Source organism: Eubalaena glacialis, chromosome 13, assembly GCF_028564815.1.
Source record: "Eubalaena glacialis isolate mEubGla1 chromosome 13, mEubGla1.1.hap2.+ XY, whole genome shotgun sequence".
NCBI classification, from domain to species: domain Eukaryota; kingdom Metazoa; phylum Chordata; class Mammalia; order Artiodactyla; family Balaenidae; genus Eubalaena; species Eubalaena glacialis.
In genome coordinates this window covers 55,713,603-55,733,127 of record NC_083728.1, presented here as the reverse complement: position 1 = coordinate 55,733,127, position 19,525 = coordinate 55,713,603, and the positions used below count along the sequence as shown (strand labels likewise).

Genomic DNA, 19,525 nt, shown 5'->3' with positions numbered 1-19,525 from the left:
TTTGAGGATACCATTTCTTAAGAGAATTTCTCCAAGGAACTTCCCTGGTGGTCCAGTGGTTAAGACTCTGTTCTTCCACGGCAGGAAGCATGAGTTCGATCCCTGGTTGGGAAACTAAGATCCCACCTGCTGCACTGCACGGCCAAAAGAAAAAAAAGAAAATCTCTGCACATGTGCCTAGAAGGACCTGGAAGGCTTACATTACATGCTACCTTGTCACATGTCTCTGTGGGGCTGTTCTGCCTGTGGGTGTTTGCACCTGTGTGTGTGTGTGTGCATGTGTGTGTGTGGTATGTCTGTTCCCTTCTTTTTTTTTTTTAATTAATTAATTAATTTTTTGCTGTGTTGGGTCTTTGTTGCTGCACACGGGCTTTCTCTAGTTGCAGTGAGCAGGGGCTACTCTTTGTTGCAGTGCGAGGTCTTCTCATTGTGGCGGCTTCTCGTTGCGGAGCACGGGCTCTAGGTGCGCGGACTTCAGTAGTTGTGGCACGTGGGCTCAGTAGTTGTGGTTTGCGGGCTCTAGAGCGCAGGCTCAGTAGTTGTGGCGCACGGGCTTAGTTGCTCTGAGGCATGTGGGATCTTCCCAGACCAGGGCTCGAACCCGTGTCCCCTGCATTGGCAGGCGGATTCTTAACCACTGTGCTGCCAGGGAAGCCCTCTATTCCCTTCTTATCCACTGTTTCACTTTCCATGCTTTCAGTTATCCACAGTCCACCCAAGTCCAGAAATGTTAAATGGAAAATTCCAGAAATAATTCATAAGTTTTAAAATGTGCATTCTAGTATTGTGATGAAATCTCCGGTGTCGCACTGCATCTCGCCTGGGATGTGAACCATCCCTTTGTCCGGTGTGTACCACCCATTTGTCACTGAATAGCCCTCTCTGTTATCAGATAGACTGTCCCAGCATCTCAGTGCTTGTGTTCAAAGTGATCCTTATTTTACTTAATAATGGCCTCAAAGCACAAGAGGAGTGATGTGCCAAAGAGAAGACCTCACGTGCTTCCTTTAAATGAAAAGCTAGGGCTTCCCTGGTGGCGCAGTGGTTAAGAATCTGCCTGCCAATGCAGGGGACACGGGTTCTAGCCCTGGGCAGGGAAGATCCCACATGCTGCAGAGCAACTAAGCCTGTGCACGCTACAGCTACTGAGCCTGCACTCTAGAGCCGGCGAGCCACAACTACTGAAGCCCGCATGCCTAGAGCCCGTGCTCCGCAACAAGAGAAGCCACCGCAATGAGAAGCTTGCGCAATGCAACGAAGAGTAGCCCCCGCTCTCTGCAACTAGAGAAAGCCCGCACACAGGAACGAAGAGCCAACACAGCCAAAAATAAATAAATTAATTTTTTTTTTAAAGCTAAAAGTTCCAGACTTAATAAGGAAAGAAAAAAATCGTATGCTGAGGTTGCTAAGATCTATGGTAAGAACGAATCTTCTATCTGTGAAATTGTGAAGAAGGAAAAAAATTCATGCTGTTTTGAAGTGAGTGCTGTCTCACTTCAAACTGCAAAAGTTACAGCCACAGTGCGTGGTAACTGTTCTGGTATTGAGATGGAAAAGGTATCAAATTTGCACAGCAAGATATTTTGAAAGAGAGAGACCACATTCACATAGCTTTTATTACAGTACATTGTTATCGTCTTATTAGTTATTGCTGTTACTCTCTTACTGTACCTAATTATAAATTAAATTTATTGTAGGTGTGTACATATGGGAAAAAACATAGCATGCTTCAGGTTCGGTACTGAGGTTTCAGGCATCCACTGGGGGTCTTGGAATATATCCCTCAGGATAAGAGGGGACTCCTGTCTGTGCATGTCACACGTGTATTCTTGGATGGGACTCCCATGCCCTCCATTTGTTCACGCAGTTTCCCCATGTGTCAGGTGGGGAGTGAAGGAATAATGGATGTGCTGGGCCCACTGGGATACACAGGCAGGTGCAGCAAGTGGAGTAGTTCTCCGAATTTTTTAAAGGAAGGCGCTCTGAGGTCTGCCTCCTGAGAAGTGTGGCATGTGGGCAGGGCTCTCTGACGGCTCCCTGGTCCGCCCTGTCCGCTGCAGGAGCCACCTCCTTCCACCAGGTCCAGAGTCTGGCAAAGGCGCCTTTGACCCCAAGCCTACCGGTTACCCAAGGTCCCCAGCACGTTCCGGAGGCGGAGTTCCGGTCCGCGCCGGCAGGGGCGCCGGTCCCTAATTTTCTCCCAGGCTGTGCCGCGCGGTTCTAGGTGGATCTGAGGTGTCCGAAGTGGGCAGCCCGGAGGAGGGTCCGGCCTCGCCAGCTTGTGCCTATGACCGCCACCTGCCACCCCTTCCAGAGCGGCCGAAGCCCCGGGTCTGCACCGCTAAGTGGCCGCGCCCAAGGGCCACGAGTCGGGGTTTACCACTTGGGATTTGGGACCCGCTGTCCAGACTTGCCTCGGGCTGCCGGGGTTCGGGGGGCGTCCGCGCTGGGATCTGACAATTGGGAGTGAGACTCGGGCTTCCTCAGACCCCTACTTCCTTTGGGAGGGGTGCCCCCGCCCCTCGTCAGGCCCAGGGCGCGCTCCCCTAGAGAGAACACGCGCGCACGTGAGGCTTTGTCCGCGGACTTAAACACGAGCCCCACGCGACCACCCTCCCAATTTAGTGACAGTTGGGGACCAGCGCCGAGATCACGTGGCTCAGAAACTTGTCCAGCGAGGCCTGCAGGGAGGGGCTGAAGTCTCCGGGGTAGTGCCGGGCGAGGGTCACCAGCAGGCAGTGGACCAGCAGCTGCGGAAAGAGGGAGTCGTTCCCACGCGGGTGCACACCCCTTCCATGACGGGAGCCCCCTCCCCCGGCGACAGGGGTCAGGCCCCGCCGGCGAGCTCACCTTGAACTTGACGGGGTCCACGCGCACCTTGTGCGCGTGCAGCTCGCGCAGAGCCGACAGGGCGCCGGGCAGGTCGTCCAGGTGGTCCACGGCGAGGGTCAGCGCGTCGGCCACTTTCTGGCCGTGCGCTCTGACCCCACCCCCACCCCCACCCCGGGCTCTCTTCTCCACTGCTGCACTGGGGGGAGTCAGTGGGCCTCAGGGTGATGCAGTGGATCCAGGGGCTCAGGTCCAGGTGGAGGAAGTAGGTCTTGGTGGAAGGGAAGGCCAGGAAGGTCCTGCGGGAGGAACGGCGAGTCAGGCTGGGGAGGAAGGAGGACGCTTTCCCGAGCGGGCTGAAGGCAGGGGAGCTCGGGGCCTGTGCGCACCTCTCCAGGGCCTCGGTCGTGTAGACGCCGACGTTGCTACCCAGCTTCAGCCACAGCGCGCGCACCGCAGCCTGGTCCGCCGCCTCCAGCACCATCGTGGAGCCCGGCCGGCTGCGCGCTCGGCGCCTTGATGAAGCCCGGGTTGCGCCTGCGCGTATCTGCCCGCGGTCCCCTTGGCCTCCGGGGTTCGCCGTGCCTCTGGTCTCAGAATCTGGCCCCAGGGGCCCGGACCGCTCCACGGAGCGTCTGCTCCGACCTGGGGCCTTCCTAATCGCTCTGGACTCTGAGGCCCCTATTTTTGAAGGTTTACTCTATGGAAACTAATATTTAGTATGTATCATTAATATTAGGTAGCCCTGAATTTTAGCATGGATTTTGGCATTGAACGTCAGCTTATTCTACCTCCCTCCCGATTCTATTATGACACCTTTCTGAGTCTATTTTCTCATTTATGGTATATAAGGAAAGTAACAATTTCTTCTTTCCAAGGTTGTGCCTGGTTCATAACAGACGCCCCTTTCTGACAGTGAGCATTTATATTGGGTGCCTGGGATATATCCCAAAATAATAGCTAATACCTATGCAGCACTCATGCTGTGCCAGGCATCACTATACATACTTTTTTTTTTTAATTGCGTTGAAATTCATATAACATAAATTTTACTGTCTTAGCTATTTTAAGGTGTACAATTCAGTGTCTTTAATTACATTCACAGTGTGTGCAACCATCACCACTGTCCAGTTCCAGAACGTTTTCATGGTCCCAAATAGAAACTCTGTCCCCATTAGCAGTCAGTCCATAACCCCTGCCCTCCAGCCCCTGGCCATTACCAGTCTTTCTGTCTCTGTGCATTTGCCTATTCTGGACATTTCATGTGAATAGAATCATGCAATATATGGTCTTTTGTGTCTGGCTTCTTTCACTTAGCATGTTTCCGAGGTTTATCCATGTTGTAGCGTGTATTGACACTTCGTTGCTTTTTATGGACGGATAACATTTCATTTTATGGATAGATAGATCACATTTTGTTTGTCCACTCATCTGCTGATGGACATCTGGGTTGTTTCCACTTTTAGCCCAGGCCCTCATTTTTCCTAATAATAAAATAAGGAAGACTGCCTCTTACAGAGCTCATACTGTGCCACCAGCTGTGCTAAGAGCATGACACACTGAGTCAGGGAACCCGCCATCGCATTTTCTGAGGATGACACTTGGGCCCAGGGAAGAAAGGACACTGCTCTCAGTCGGGGGCTCAGGGCTGGACGACTACCAGGACTGGACACTAGGGGCACTAGGGGCATTCTCCATGGGAAGGAAGCACATCGGAGTGCAGGCGCCCCACCCCCACCCCCACCCCGGGCTCTCTTCTCCACTGCTGCACTAGGGGGAGTCAGTGGGCCTCAGGGTGATGCAGTGGATCCTGAGCTGGGCCCCCCAAATCAGGCCTTTAGACCCTGTGAGTGTCCTGGGGGGTGTACCAGGTGAAAGGGGCATATCCAGGAAATTGCCTGGCTCTGCAATGGCACTGCTCACCCCAATTTCCTCTAGACTGTGCATGTACTTGGGAGGCACTTGATGGGGAGGGGGCACTCAGTGAGCCTCTGAAGAAGTGTGATCTCTGTGTTCTCCCCACCACCCAACTCTGGGAAGAGCCCTGTGAGAGCTCCAAGGTCCTAGGCTGGAGGTCCACCAACTCTCAGCACAAGTGTGTGTGCCATAAAATGTAAAGACAGGAAACAAACCCATTATTTGAGCAAACCCGCGATGAATATGCAAGTCTCTAGAATTAATTCGGTAAAGGGCGGATGTACTCAGCAAGTCACTCCAGGGTGAGGGTGAGGGCTGCCCAGGGAATCCCGGGCAGTGGCAGTGGGACCGGCTCCAACCCACTCTTCTGTACTGTTTTCCCCTTCTCTCTCTTCACCTGCCTCGGAGAGTTGCTTGGTCCAAGGCAAAGAGAACCACTCCGACCCCTGGTACGGTTCGTGGACACAGAGAACTGAGGCTACAGAGGCTGCAGCCCACTCAGACTTTATTCAAAGATTGGGAAGTGAGGGTGCCCAGAGCTCCAGAGGGCCCCAGGCCAGGGTAGGGATCGCGGAGGCTCCAGCTTAACGGTATTTGGAGGTCAGCACGGTGCTCACACTGGCCAAGAACTTGTCCAGGGAGGCATGGACCGAGGGGGTGAACTCGGCGGGGAGGTGGAGAGCCAGGGTCACCAGCAGGCAGTGGCTCAGGAGCTGCGGAGAGAGGGGGTGTCAGGGGGCGTGGGGTTGGGGGGCACCGCCGTGCTCCACCTCTGGAACCCCACCTCACTCTCTGCCTTCCTAGCTCAGATCTCTCCCGGTCCGGCCCGCGAGCTCACCTTGAAGTTGGCCGGGTCCACACGCAGCTTGTGGGCGTGCAGGTCGCTCAGATCAGACAAGGCATCGAGCAGGTTGTCCATGTGGCCAACGGCTTTGGTCAGCGCGTCGGCCACCTTCTTGCCGTGCGCCTTGACCTGGGCGGAGTCGTGTCCCAGGTCGAAGTGGGGGAAGTAGGTCTTGGTGCTGGGGAAGTTCATGAACATCCTGAGTGGAGAAGAGGCGGGAGAGCCGGGCTTAGGCCGGTCGGCCCAGGACCAGGACGCGATGGGGCGACTGGCCCCGGTCCCAGCCGGGCAGGTGGGCTGCTCACCTCTCCAAGGCCTCTGCGCCATAGTCTGCACTGTGGTTGCCAATCTTAGCCCAGATGGCCTTGATGTTGCTCTTGTCGGTGGGAGACAGCACCATGGTGGGTTCTCTCTGAGTCTGGGTCAGGACCAGAAGCGTGCAGGGCTCGGAGTGCGCGAGCCTTTATGCCTGGGGCGCGAGGGGCACGCCCGATCGCGCCGCGCTCATTGGCTGGCGCGGGGCCGGGATGCGCCTTTGGACCTGGACAGCAGGGGGCGCGCGGCGCAAGGTCTGCGCCTGGCTGAGCGGTGGGTGCTTCGCTCCCAGTTTGTGGAGGGACCTGGAGACTCTGGCCAGGGTGTTCTCCCTGCCACCGGCTGCTTCCCGCCCGCTGCGTCCACCTTCCCCGGAAGTGATATCCTGGTCCCAGCTGGCGGGGGCCGGTTTGTGGAGCGGGGTGGATGCCCGCTCTTCCACCCTTTAGAACCCCCGAGGGATGGAAGGGAGTAGGTCATCCCGTCCCACCCACCCTGGACCTAGGCTTGGCACACGCTAGGCATTTTAAATTTGGGCAGAATCAGTGAATGAATGGGCGATTCAGTGCGTCTAGTTCAGGCCAGAGACGGATGCACACAAGACGTGTGCGCATCGCTCACATGTCCTCAACAAATCTCTCCTGGAATCCCTCCGGCTGGGGGGCTCCGGGTTCAAGTTTCTTCTTCCAGGGCGGTAGTTGCTGCACCCCAACCTTTTCTTTTTTTTTTTTTTTTTTTGGGCGAGCCGCGGGGCATGCGGGATCTTAGTCCCTGGACCAGGGATCAAATCCGTGCACCCTGCAGTGGAAGTGCAGCGTCTTAACCACTGAACCACCAGGGAAGTCCCCACCCCGGCCCTTTTAAGGCAAGATTTGAGGAACATTTCTCAGCTGATGTCTTACATTCATAATATGGGAAGACCTCCCACAAAGTTATAAGGAAAAGACAAATGACTTATGAGAACAGTTGACAGAGGATTTTAACAGGAAATTAATGGAAATATCAAAATGACCAACAAATACATGAAGTGAGACAGAGCTGAATGAATTGGCCAGAAGACAGGTAGAGGAGACACAGTTCAGTGAGAAGAGCAGGTTGAAGAAGAAAATGCCTAAGGTAGAATGGTATTTTTGACCAAAAAAAAGTACAGTTGTAGACGTAGCTGTGTCCCCTCAGCGCAGGATAGGAGCCAGTGGGCTCAGTCCCAAACTGTGAGCCTTGGCTCTTTCTGCGGGGGTTAGGTGGACAGGACAGAGGGACTCTCTCCCTCCTTTGAATCACACAAAAAGGGTGTGTGCGTTTGTGTGAAAAAAACCATGGGTGGATTTTAATTTAATTCTTCAGTGTTTTTCTATATTTAAATGAAAGTGAATTGGACTGTGGGGCAGAGGAAGAGTGCGTGGTGGAGAGGGGGAAGCCACTCCCCAGCTGTTCGAAGAGGTCCTTGTCCAGAAAGAAAGTGGTGAGCAGGGGCCCCACCACCCTCCCCAAACTTTTATCCAGCACTGGGTGTTGCCCTGAAGATTAGGGCTGGGCCGGAGGTGCTGATAGGGTCCCTAAGAGCTACAGGGTGGGTAGGGTGTGCAAGGTTCCAGCGTGGAGTCCGGGGCACTGGCGCGTGGGATGGGGGCCTTTGTGAAGGTTGCTCACAGCACCAAGGCAGAACTGCCGGGAGACCCCAGGAGCCTGGGGCTAGAGGTTGGGGGTGGGGTGCGTGATGAGCTGGGATCACAGGGCTGGGTGCACAGTCAGCTATTCAGGTGTATCTGGGACTACAGGGACAAGGGAGAGAGGAACTCTGCTCAAGGCTGCAGACAGCTCGAGGCCCCTCTTCTTCCCTGACTTCCCGCCTCCCTCCACACCACCGCAGGGAGTTACTGTGACCCAGGAAGGGTGCCTGGGCCTTCGACCCCTGTTCCAACTCACCTTCCCTCTGGTAGGAAGGAAGTGGAAACTCAGGGAGGTTGTCCAGCTCCTACATTTGCACCAGGAAAAGCCTATTTGTGTGGTTTGTTTGCTTGGATCTAACTATCTTTAAGGGGGATCAGAGAAACTGCAAAACAGGGTGGCCATTTTAGGACTCCCCACCTCGGGGAGAGCCCTTGCAAGTCAGAGCTTGGTTCACTTGGTTCAGCAGATTCTGGGAGGCCTCAGCCTTAGCTCCCGTCCCTCGTCCGCACTCCCACTCCTCGCTGCTGGGAACCACCCCGATCCCGGCACGGTTCGTGGACACAGAGAACCGAGGCTACAGAGGCTGCAGCCCACTCAGACTTTATTCAAAGATTGGGAAGTGAGGGTGCCCAGAGCTCCAGAGGGCCCCAGGCCAGGGTAGGGATCGCAGAGGCTCCAGCTTAACGGTATTTGGAGGTCAGCACGGTGCTCACACTGGCCAAGAACTTGTCCAGGGAGGCATGGACCGAGGGGGTGAACTCGGCGGGGAGGTGGAGAGCCAGGGTCACCAGCAGGCAGTGGCTCAGGAGCTGCGGAGAGAGGGGGTGTCAGGGGGCGTGGGGTTGGGGGGCACCGCTGTGCTCTACCTCTGGAACCCCACCGCACTCTCTGCCTTCCTAGCTCAGATCTCTCCCGGTCCGGCCCGCAAGCTCACCTTGAAGTTGGCTGGGTCCACACGCAGCTTGTGGGCGTGCAGGTCGCTCAGATCAGACAAGGCATCGAGCAGGTTGTCCATGTGGCCAACGGCTTTGGTCAGCGCGTCGGCCACCTTCTTGCCGTGCGCCTTGACCTGGGCGGAGTCGTGTCCCAGGTCGAAGTGGGGGAAGTAGGTCTTGGTGCTGGGGAAGTTCATGAACATCCTGAGTGGAGAAGAGGTGGGAGAGCCGGGCTTAGGCCGGTCGGCCCAGGACCAGGACGCGATGGGGCGACTGGCCCCGGTCCCAGCCGGGCAGGTGGGCTGCTCACCTCTCCAAGGCCTCTGCGCCATAGTCTGCACTGTGGTTGCCAATCTTAGCCCAGATGGCCTTGATGTTGCTCTTGTCGGTGGGAGACAGCACCATGGTGGGTTCTCTCTGAGTCTGGGTCAGGACCAGAAGCGTGCAGGGCTCGGAGTGCGCGAGCCCTTATGCCTGGGGCGCGAGGGACACACCCGATCGTGCTGTGCTCATTGGCTGGCACGGAGCCAGGAGGTGCCAGCCTGGAAAGCTCGGTCTCGAGAGGGTGCAGGAGTGCTGGAGTCCCAAGCGGGCCCCACCCAGTCCTGCCTAGAGCTGCCTAGATCCAGCTCTCTAGGGCCCTCTCTTTTCCCGCTCCTGTGGGTCTGGGAGCTCACACATGTTTCCGAGCCACCCAAACCCACTGGCATCCGAGTTTGTCCCCAGCTGGGGTAGCCTCGAGGTGTCTATTTGCCAGTCTTGGAGAGGAGCACAATCTTTTCCGAAGTGAAACAAGCTGCTTTCGCACTAAACTCTTCTCCAGGATGAAGAGCTGTAAACTGCCCATGTAAATAATGTGGGTGCAGGATGTAACAGGGGGGAAGTCCTTTAAGCAGCGTACCCACAATGGTGGGCAGGCCCTGGGGCAGCGCGGGTTAGCAGGTGTTGTCATGGACGGCGGGGGCATTCCACCCAGCCAGGGTCAGGGCTTAGCATCCAGCAGCCCCTCCCCACCCCCTGCTTTGGACTTGGTCCCCCACTTCCCAGCCCTGCACAGATGTGAGATTGTCAGTCGGGGAACCATTCTCATTCAGAGTTTGGAGAGCTCCCAGGGTCAGGCTCCTGCATTCGCAGAGGCTCTATCTAAATGGAGCACTAAGATCCCTGCACCAGTGCTGCAGAGGGAAGAGAGATTGACAGGGCACGTGTGTGTGTGTGTGTGTGTGTGTGTGTGTGTAAGGTGGGGCGCCATGGCCCAGGGACCCCAGAGACTGAGCGGGGCGGCTGGAGCTGGGGTGGGGTTTGGGTGGCTGTGGGCCTGCCAGGCACCCACCCTACATTAGGATCTTCTAAATTATTTCAAAGACCCAGCGAGGTTGGGGATTTTCCATCGGATGCATTAGGCTCAGCTCGCTTAGGGACAAGCCTAGTACCGCACCTCATGTTGACATGACACGGGTTGTGGCCGTAGAGGTCTTCCTTCCTACCCCCACTCCCTGCCCCAGGAGATTCAGAGGAAGGGACTAACTCGGACCAGGGCAAGGCAACTACAGAGTGAGCGCTGGAGGCAAGGGAGAAGATGGGAAAGGACCGAGATGAGGGTCCGTGGAGCCCTGGGTCACAAAGTCTGTTTGACCTCAGGCCAGAAACTTGCCCCCTAGGCCTCAGTGCCCTGCCTGTCTGTTAAAGAGGCGAAGATTGAGGCTTGTAGTTCCCGGAGCGAGGTAGGGACGGAGATGAATGAGTGTGTGAATGAGGACGTGCTTTGCGAATGGTACGGCACCGCACGGGTGTCAGATGCGAGATGAAGCTGAAGACCCTTCCCCCATCCGAGCACGCGCTAGGCCCCACCACATTCCCCTGCCCCGGGAGGGCAACTGTTCTGTGCAAGCCTCTGGGTGTACACACCCGGCCCGGACCCCCAGACTGTCAGACCGGGAACTGTCCTCGTTCAGGGTTTGTTGAGTGCCCAAGGTTCCGTTCCTGTGCCCCTGGTTCCATTGTCAGCAAAGGTTGGGGATCCTGCCCTAAGATTCCGCAAGGCTCCCCTCAGGACCCGGAGCTTCTCTGCCCGGCAACTGTGACGTCAGTCCGCCCGCTCCCCAAAGACCACACCTGCGCGGGGTCCAGCTTTTTGAGGCTTGTTTATTGACATGCGCAGACCTAGACCTGGGGCACAGAACTCAGTGGTACTTCTCTGTCAGCACTACCGCCAGGCCCGTCAGGAACTTATCCCACACCGCCTGCATCTCCACCGTGAACTCGCCCTGCAGGTGGGAGGCCAGCACCACCTGGAAACACTGGGTCAGCAGCTGCGGGAGAAAAGGCCGGTGAGAAGAGCTCTGTCCTCGCCAATTCCTTGCCGAATGCCTCCCCACCTCGGCTGCGCGCGCGAACCCTGCTGCGTCCCGGGGTGGCTCACTGGGAAGTTGGTGGGGTCCACGCGCAGCACATGTGCGTGCAGCTCGGCAAGCGGACTCAGGGCCGCGCGCAGGTTGTCCATGTGCCGGACGGCCACTCCCACAGCCTCGAGCACGCGTTGTCCGTGGCTCAGCAGCTGCACCTCGTCAGGGCGGTCGCCCAGGTGCTTAAAGTAGGCCTTGGTGCTGGGGTACACCGTGAAGAGTCTGCGCGAGCAAGGGTGAGGAGGGAGGGCGGTCCCTCCAGCGTCTGCGCCGCCCAGACCCCGCGAAACCCCGGTCAGGCCCGCCCCACTCCCGACTCAGGCTCAACACCCCAGTCTCCGCCTCGCTGCGGTTCTGGAGACCCAGCCCCAACCCACCTGAGCAGAAGCTCCGCCCCGAAGGGCGCCTCATGGCCGGCGATCAGGTCCCAGACCTGTGCTACGTGGGCGCGCTCTTGGGCGCTGAGCATGGCGTTGGCGTGGCGTGCTCTGGGGGCCGCGCCCGCAGTCCCGGCCTCCTTATAGCGGCCCTGCCCCCGGCGCCCTGCCCGCCCTTATCTTCAGGAGCGCGGCGCGAACCTGGGGACCCTGGTTGCCAACCCAGGGCCCTGTCACCGCGGAGGAACTGAATCACGCCGTGTGTGTGTGCCTTGGCTGCAGACTTTAGGGGGATCTACAATTATTCCACAGGGAGCCGATGGAGGGATTGGGAGAAAGAGCTCGGAGGGCCAGGAGGTATCAAGGGTCCTCTCAGTGCGTGAGCTGTGACAACAAGCTTTGAGGAAAGGCCCCTGAGTCCCTACACATACCCTACACATACACACAATACGCTGACTGAAGCGACAGACTGGGTGATTTGGGAGGCGGGAAAGAGGCACAAACTCAGGTCTGACCCGAGAAAACGGCGTGGGCGGTCCTGGGCTGTTCTGCTCCCTCCGGTCACGACTCTGGGGTCCTCAGGACCAAGGACCGCCCCCAAAGCACCCTTGGAGTGACCTCCAGGCCGGGGGTGACACTAGGGTCGGCCGTGTTCCTGCGAAGCCCCCATTCCCTCCCTTCATTCTCCTCCGCTTCCCCCAATACTGAGACGCACGACCAGGCTCCCTCCATCCTCATCCATTTATTGGGGGTCCCGGGTGGAATCGTAAGAGGGTGCAGGGGAAGGGGAGGGCTCGAAGCCTGCCCTGGGGGTCGGGAGGCATCCTCAGCGGTACTTCTCGGTCAGGACGCGGGACACAATGGACAGGAACTTGTCCCAGGCGGCGTGCGCGTCGGCCGTGAAGTCGGCGGGGAAGTGCGAGGCCACCGTGACCAGCAGGCAGTGGGACAGCAGCTGGGGCGACAGGGCGGCTCAGGGCGGGCGCGGCGCGAGCGGCGGGCACCCAGCCCCGCCCCCGGACCCCGCCCCGCCCCGGGCCCCGCCCCGCGCCCACCTTGAAGTTGACCGGGTCCACGCGCAGCACGTAGGCGTGCAGCTCGCTCAGCTTGGAGAGGGCGCCCGCCACGTTGTCGATGCTCTTGACCGCGTCGCCCACGGCGGCCACCACCTTGGAGCCGTGCGCGCGCAGCTGCGCGGAGCCCGCGTGCAGGTCGAAGTGCGGGAAGTAGGTCTTGGTCTGGGGGTAGCTGGAGAAGAGCCTGCGGGCGGGGCGGGCCGGGACACGTCACGTTTGCACGCGGGAGTTAAAACGTAAATATTAGGGCAAAAAATGCAACTTGACCCCAATATGAACATTTTAAAGACAGACAGGATCGGTATTGCGGACTTCAGCTGTTGCCCCGGCTCCAGTATGGCCCGGCCCACCTCACCCTCACCGCCCCGTCCTCCAGTCATTCGTCCCTTCCTTCACTCACTCATTCAATCAGCAATGATTGTGGAGACCTGGGTGCTGGGCGCGGAGGGAGAGACACAATCGAACCTCGTCACCCTCCCCATTCCCCTCCTCTTCCTGCCCGCTGACCACCGTGCACCCGCCTCACCGCTGCTCATGCTTACTAAACCTGCATATGTCCCCTCCTCACTGTTCCCTCCTCACTGTCCCTCCTCACTGTCCCCTCCTCACTGTCCCCTCCTCACTGACCCCTCCTCACTGACCATCCTCAGTGTCCCCTCCTCACTGTCTCCTCCTCACTGACCCCTCCTCACTGACCATCCTCAGTGTCACCTCCTCACGGTCCCCTCCTCACTGACCATCCTCAGTGTCCCCTCCTCACTGTCCCCTCCTCACTGACCCTCCTCGCTGACCCATCCTCCCTGACCCCTCCTACTGACCCCTGTCCTCACTGACCCACACTGTCCCCTACCAGGCTCCATCCCTCCCACCTGGCGCTCACCTCTCCAGGGCCTCGGTGCCGATGATGTCTGCCTGTGTGGAGATCTTGCCCCACATGGACACGATGATGGTCCTCTCAGCCCTGGTCAGAGACATGGTGGCGGCTGAGTGGGAGCTGGGCGTGCTGAGAGCTGGCGTCCGTGGTGCTCAGCCCCCAGGGTCCCCTTATATACGTGGAGCCAGGGTGGGGGCCAGGCTGTGGTCATCGCTGGGAGAGGGGAGGGGGCCATGGGGGGCGGGTCTCTTATCAGATCCAGTGACAGTGGGCAGTCAGGGCCCGGTGGGCCTGGTGGGGTGAGGGGCTATCACTCCGGCTGCCCTTGCTGGGCCTTAGAGGGGGCGTTGGCCGCAGCCTGACCAGACTCCAGGGGAGATAGGGGCCCAGGCAGCCTAGTGCCGCACTGCCCTTGTCCGTTTCAGAATCACAAAATGGGAGAAGCCAGAGGAGCAGTGCCCACACACCCTCCTCGGCTGGCCTGTGCCCGTGCTGCCTGCATTGCTCCTCGGTGGGTCCTGTGGCTGGACCCACGTGCCAGCACCCCCCTCCCCCCCAGACACTGGCTCTAGGATCCCTGGGTTTCCTCCAAGAAAGCAATGGTTTTGCCAAGTGGGCCCTGAGGAGAGGGGTACTGACTGGTCCTGTTCCTGAAAAGCTGGAGGAGGTGGCCAGTCAGTAAGAGAATCCTAATGTCATGTGCTTTTGGGGACTGCTCTGTTGCTCACCATGTTATAATTTCAAGATAATGAGGCAAATATGCCTTTTAATTTTATTTCAACAAACAATAAAGCTGATTTTTTTAATGTTCTGCTCTGTGAATTTTGACACGTGTGTAGATTTGTGTAACCCCACCACAGTCAGGACACACAACAGCTCTATCAGCCCCAAAACTCCCACAGGCTGCCCCTTTGCAGTCTCACCCTCCTCTGTCCTCTAAACCCTGACAACCACTATAATTCTGTCTTTTTCAAGAAGATCCTATAAATGGAACCATACGGCATGTCATCTTGTAGGACTGGCTTCTTTTACTTAGAGTAATACCCTTGAGATCCGTGCATGTTATTGCCTGTATCAGTAGTTGGCTTCCTTTTATTGCAGAGTAGTACTCCACGGTACTAATGTTCATTCATTCTCCCACTCAAACATGTGGGCATTTTCCAGTTTGGGGCTATTACAAATAAAGCTGCTATGAACATTCTTGTGTACAAGAATGGTCTTTATGTGAACATAAGTTTTTATTTCTCTGGGATGATACCATATCTAGGAGTAGGATTGTTGGTTCATGCGCTAAGTGTATGTTTAACTTTGTAAGAAACCACTAAACTGTTTTCCAGAGTGGCTTTACCATTTTGCATTCCACTCAGCAATGAAGGGAAGTCCTAGTTTCCGTGCATCTTTGTCAGCATCTTTACATGTTAGTAGTTCTGACGGTTGTGAGACAATATATCATTGTGGCTTCAATTTGCGTTTCCCTGATGGCCAGTGATGTGGAGCGTCTTTTCACGTGCTTATTTGCCATCCATGTAGTCTCTTTTTAATTAATTAATTAATTTATTTATTTATTTATTTTTGGCCGTGCTGGGTCTTCGCTGCTGTGCGCAGGCTTTCTCTTGTTGTGGTGAGCGGGGGCTACTCTTCATTGCAGTGCACGGGCTTCTCATTGCGGTGGCTTCTCTTGTTGTGGAGCACGGGCTCTAGGCACGCAGGCTTCAGTAGTTGTGGCTCGCAGGCTCTAGAGTGCAGGCTCAGTAGTTGTGGCGCATGGGCTTAGTTGCTCCGCTGCATGTGGGATCTTCCCGGACCAGGGCTCGAACCTGTGTCCCCTGCATTGGCAGGCGGATTCTTAACCACTGCACCACCAGGGAAGTCCCATATATTCTCTTTGGTGAAATATCTCTTCTGGTCTTTTGACCATTTTAAAATTGGGTTGTTTGTTTTCTTATTGTTGAATTTTGAGAGTTCTGTATATATTCTGGATGCAATCCTTTGTCAGATATGCAATTTGCAAATATTTTCTCCTAGTTTGTAGCTTGTCACTTCATCCTCTTAATAGTGTCATTTGCGGAGCCAAAGTTTTATTTTTGATGAAGTCTAATTTATCAAGTTTTTCTCTTAAGATTCATGTTTTTAGAGTCATGCCTGAGAATTCTTTGCCTAATCCCAGGTCACAAAGACTTTTATCTATGGTTTCTTCTAAATGTTTCATAGTTTATATTTTACACTTAGATCCATGGTCCATTTTGAGATAATTTTTGTATGAAGTGTGAGGTTTATGTCCGGGTTTTTTTTTCTTTGCCTATGAGTGTTCAATTTTTCCAACACCTTTTGTTGAAAACACTATACTTTCTCTATTGAATTGCCTTCTCTAATTCATTTGTAAAAGATTAATTCGACATATTTCTGCAGGTCTATTTCTGTACTCTCTATTTTGTTCCATTGATCTATGTTTCTATCCTTCACCAAAATCACACTGTGTTTATTACTGTAAACTTTATGTTCGGTCTTAAAATTAGATCCTGTCCCAAGAATGGGAGAAAACATTTGCAAATCATACATCTGATAAGGGACTGATCCACAATGTAAAAAAATCTTACAACTCAAAAATAGAGACAAAAAACTAATTGAAAACTGGGCAAAGAACTTTAATAGACATTACTCTAAAGAAGACATACAGATGTCCAATAAGCACATGAAGAGATGCTCAGCATCGTTACTCATTAGGGAAATGCAAATCAAAACCAAAAAGAGCACACTCACTAAGATGGCTATAATCAAAACCCCTAACCCTGAACTCTAGCCCTAACCTTACCTACACCTATTAGAATGGCTATATTTAAAAGACAAATGACAAGTGTTGGTGAGGAGGTGGTGAAATTGGAATCTTTAGACACTGTTGGTGGGAATGTAAAATGGTGCAGCTACTATGGAAGACAGCCTGGCAGTTCCTCAAAAGGTTAAACATAGAGTCACCACGTGACCCAGCAATTCCATTCCTTGGTATATACCCAATAAAATGAAAACATACATCCACTCAAAAACTTGTACTGTGTTCATAGCACCACTATTTATAATAGTCAAAAAGTGCAAAAAACCCAAATGTCCTTCAACTGATGAATGGGTGAATCAAACATGGTATAATCTATGCAATGGAATAGTATTCTGTCATAAAAAGGAACAAAGTACTGATACATAAATGAACCTTGAAAAAATACATATTGTGGGACTTCCCTAGTGGCACAGTGGTTAAGAATCCACCTGCCAATGCAGGGGACACAGGTTTGATCCCTGGTCTGGGAAGAGCCCACATGCCGTGGAGCTAAGCCCATGTGCCACAACTCCTGAGCCTGTGCTCTAGAGCCCACGAACCACAACTACTGAAGCCCACACACCCTAAAGCCCACATGCCACAACTGCTGAGCCCACATGCCACAACTACTGAAGCCCACGTTCTCTAGGGCCCGTGTACTGCAACTACTGAGCCTGAGTGCTGCAACTATTGAAGCCCGTAGGCCTAGAGCCTGTGCTCCACAACAAGAGAAGCCACCGCAATGAGAAGCCCGTGCACCACAATGAAGAGTAGCCCCCACTTGATGCAACTAGAGAAAGCCCGTATGCGGCAACGAAGACCCACCACAGACAAAAAAAAAATTAAAAATACATATTGTATGATTCCATTTATATAAATGTCAAGGACAGGCAAATCCTTAGAGACAGAAAGTAGATTAGGTTGTCTGGGGCCGGGGTAGTTGGGGGGTGTGACTGCTAATGCGGATGGGGTTCCTTTTGGGGTGATGAAAACGTTCTAAAATTGTGCTGATGGCTGCATAACTCTCTGAATATACTAAAACCCATTGAATTGCACACTTTAAATGGGTGGAATATATGGTATGTGAATTTTATCTAAATAAAGGTGTTAAAAGACTGGATGATGTCATTCCTCCCTCATTATTCTTTTCCAAAATGGTTTTAGTGATTCTGGTTCCTTTGCCTTTCCATATGAATTTTGGAGTTAGTCAAAGAGTTATCTGCACAAAAGCCTATTAGACTTTTTACAGAATGGGTAAACGTTTCCCGCGTGGAAAGTTCTGATCACAGATATTTTGCTGAACTATTCTTAGAGAAAATTGTGAGTCTCAGACAAGCCCTCTGATTGGAAAACGTGTACAAGAGTAAGCAAGGATCGAGCACCTTCTGTATGCCAGACACTGTGCTTGCCACGTTATTGTGCCATGATGTTGGTCTCTTCTACGCCCAAGCCGGGCTTGATGGGAGTGTGGAGGTTTGAGTGCAGGAGCTGAGTCCAATGGATGCCTCCCCACTGCTGAGCAGACAGGGCGGGGATCTCACCCGGGCTGTTGGTGCCTGATTGTGGCCTGGAGGTCGGGTCTGCCTTCATGGAAGCCCCTTCCAGGTCTCTCCCTACTTACATTTCACAGCTGTCCCCCTCTTCTACTGTGACAGGGTCGCCCTCTCCCGGGGAGGCGCTCACCCTCCACTGGCCTTAGGCTTGTTGCTACCTCTCCTGGCAGTGCTGACTCCAGGGCCCCAGGTGTTCACAGGGAGTGTGGCTTTGCCTCTCTGGGTTCGTTCCAGAATGGGATGAGCCCGGCCCTCCCCAGTCACCTCTGGCTGTTGCTTGGTTCAGAAGGAAACTCCAGGGCCACCGCCAGCATATGGGCCTTCCATAAGGGTATGTAAGGCTGATCCTGAGGCTTCAGCTCCTAGAAAGGAGAGGTGTCAGCAGGGAGACAGACAGAGACAGATGGACAGACTGGCAGAGAAAACAGACTGAGCGAGGGAGACAGAGGAGGCTGAGCGCCAGGCGGAAGGTCACGCAGAGGGAGGGAGTCTGGAGGTCCTGGGTGAGGCTGGAGCGGGCCTGCCAGGCGAAGGTATTAGGTCTGCCAGGGGGGAGGCACAGTGGGGTCTCAGTGAGGGATGTGTCTGGGAGAAGCCCCCCAGCTGCAGCGTCTGGGGTCTGTGGCCAGGAGCCAGTGCAGGAGGTAATGAGTGTGGACTCTAGGCCTCCCACTATGGGGCCGGTCCTCCCCTCCTCTCCGGCCTCAGGGCCTCCTGTTTCTCTCCTGGCAGCACTTCCCCCCATCCTTGGCCTCCATAGGAGAGGGAGCCACAGGAAGCCACTTTGTTTCTGAAACTACCAAGCCCTGCAAAGCACTGGTGTGGGCAGGGGTCCTTTTCTTTTTTTACTTTTTTCATTGTAAAATATAGCACAAGATTACATCATAGCCGAATGAATTATGTCATAGCCTAATTAATTATTATAAGGCACATCTCAGCACCCCAATCCTCCCCAAAGGTGACCCCTAGCCTGACTTACCTTCTTGCTTTTCAATAACTTTTTAAAAATTTTATTTATTTAGTTAGTTAGTTTTGGCTGCGTTGGGTCTTCGTTGCAGTGTGTGGGCTTCTCACTGCGGTGGCTTCTCTTGTTGAGGAGTACAGACTCTAGGCTCGCGAGCTTCAGTAGTTGTGGCTCACGGGCTCTAGAGCACAGGCTCAGTAGTTGTGGCTCTGCGGCATGTGAGATCTTCCCGGACCAGGGCTCGAACCTGTGTCCCCTGCATTGGCAGGTGGATTCTTAACCACTGCGCCACCAGGGAAGTCCTTCAGTAACTTTTTACTACCCAGGTATGTGTCCTTAAGCACTTTAGTTGGTTTTGCCTGATTTTGGCCTTTAGGTACATGAAACAGTACAGTGTCTTCTGTCACCCATGTTTGTGACATGCCAGAGATGCTGTGGGTGTTCATTGTCATCTCTGTGTTGTATTTCCTTGTAGGAATATATCACAAAGTTACGCAGGGTACTGGGGAATGGACATTTGGGTTGTTTAGTTCTTGGTTGTTGTGAATGATGCTGCAGTGAACATTCTGTCAGATATATTCCTAGGAGTAGGGCTGCTGCGTCTAGGGCATGGGAATTCTCAGCTTCAGTAATTAATGCCAGACCGCTTTCTGGAGCAGCTGTACCACCTTGCATTCCCCTAGTGATGGTTGAGTTCCTCTTTCTCCACATCCTTACAAACGTTTGCTGTGGTAGGTCTCCTGGTCTCAAATTTTACCTATTCTGGTGGGTGTGTATTAGTTTCTCACGTGGTCTTAATTTGCACTTACCTAACACTGATGAGCTTGGGCCCCTGTTCACATATTTGCTGTCCTTTGGATTTCCTCTTTTTTGAGGTTTCCAAGTCATGGCATTTTTCTACTGTGTTGCCAGTCTTATTGATTTACAGGAATTTAAAAAATATTCTGGATATAAGT

At 54.3% G+C, this 19,525-nt stretch overlaps 5 protein-coding genes across 5 annotated transcripts; all 5 read right to left on the bottom strand.

Moving 5' to 3' along the window:
* Positions 1-2,621: 2,621 nt before the first annotated feature.
* HBQ1 (hemoglobin subunit theta 1) lies at positions 2,622-3,313 on the bottom strand. Its single transcript, XM_061208822.1, has 4 exons — positions 3,219-3,313; positions 3,072-3,128; positions 2,851-2,998; positions 2,622-2,750 (listed from the first exon to the last, which is right to left on the bottom strand). The coding sequence occupies exons 1-4, from the start codon at positions 3,311-3,313 to the stop codon at positions 2,622-2,624; spliced, it is 429 nt and encodes a 142-aa protein (XP_061064805.1).
* Positions 3,314-5,234: 1,921 nt separating this feature from the next.
* Positions 5,235-6,040, bottom strand: LOC133103112 (hemoglobin subunit alpha). The gene is made up of 3 exons (XM_061208373.1): positions 5,896-6,040; positions 5,585-5,789; positions 5,235-5,459 (listed from the first exon to the last, which is right to left on the bottom strand). Exons 1-3 carry the CDS (start codon positions 5,988-5,990, stop codon positions 5,331-5,333), a joined length of 429 nt encoding a protein of 142 aa, XP_061064356.1. The 5' UTR covers positions 5,991-6,040; the 3' UTR covers positions 5,235-5,330.
* Positions 6,041-8,160: 2,120 nt separating this feature from the next.
* Positions 8,161-8,966, bottom strand: LOC133103117 (hemoglobin subunit alpha). The gene is made up of 3 exons (XM_061208382.1): positions 8,822-8,966; positions 8,511-8,715; positions 8,161-8,385 (listed from the first exon to the last, which is right to left on the bottom strand). The coding sequence occupies exons 1-3, from the start codon at positions 8,914-8,916 to the stop codon at positions 8,257-8,259; spliced, it is 429 nt and encodes a 142-aa protein (XP_061064365.1). The 5' UTR covers positions 8,917-8,966; the 3' UTR covers positions 8,161-8,256.
* Positions 8,967-10,636: 1,670 nt separating this feature from the next.
* Positions 10,637-11,430, bottom strand: HBM (hemoglobin subunit mu). The gene is made up of 3 exons (XM_061209387.1): positions 11,294-11,430; positions 10,934-11,138; positions 10,637-10,823 (listed from the first exon to the last, which is right to left on the bottom strand). Exons 1-3 carry the CDS (start codon positions 11,383-11,385, stop codon positions 10,695-10,697), a joined length of 426 nt encoding a protein of 141 aa, XP_061065370.1. The 5' UTR covers positions 11,386-11,430; the 3' UTR covers positions 10,637-10,694.
* Positions 11,431-12,055: 625 nt separating this feature from the next.
* Positions 12,056-13,344, bottom strand: HBZ (hemoglobin subunit zeta). Its single transcript, XM_061208815.1, has 3 exons — positions 13,250-13,344; positions 12,349-12,553; positions 12,056-12,248 (listed from the first exon to the last, which is right to left on the bottom strand). Exons 1-3 carry the CDS (start codon positions 13,342-13,344, stop codon positions 12,120-12,122), a joined length of 429 nt encoding a protein of 142 aa, XP_061064798.1. The 3' UTR covers positions 12,056-12,119.
* Positions 13,345-19,525: the final 6,181 nt, after the last annotated feature.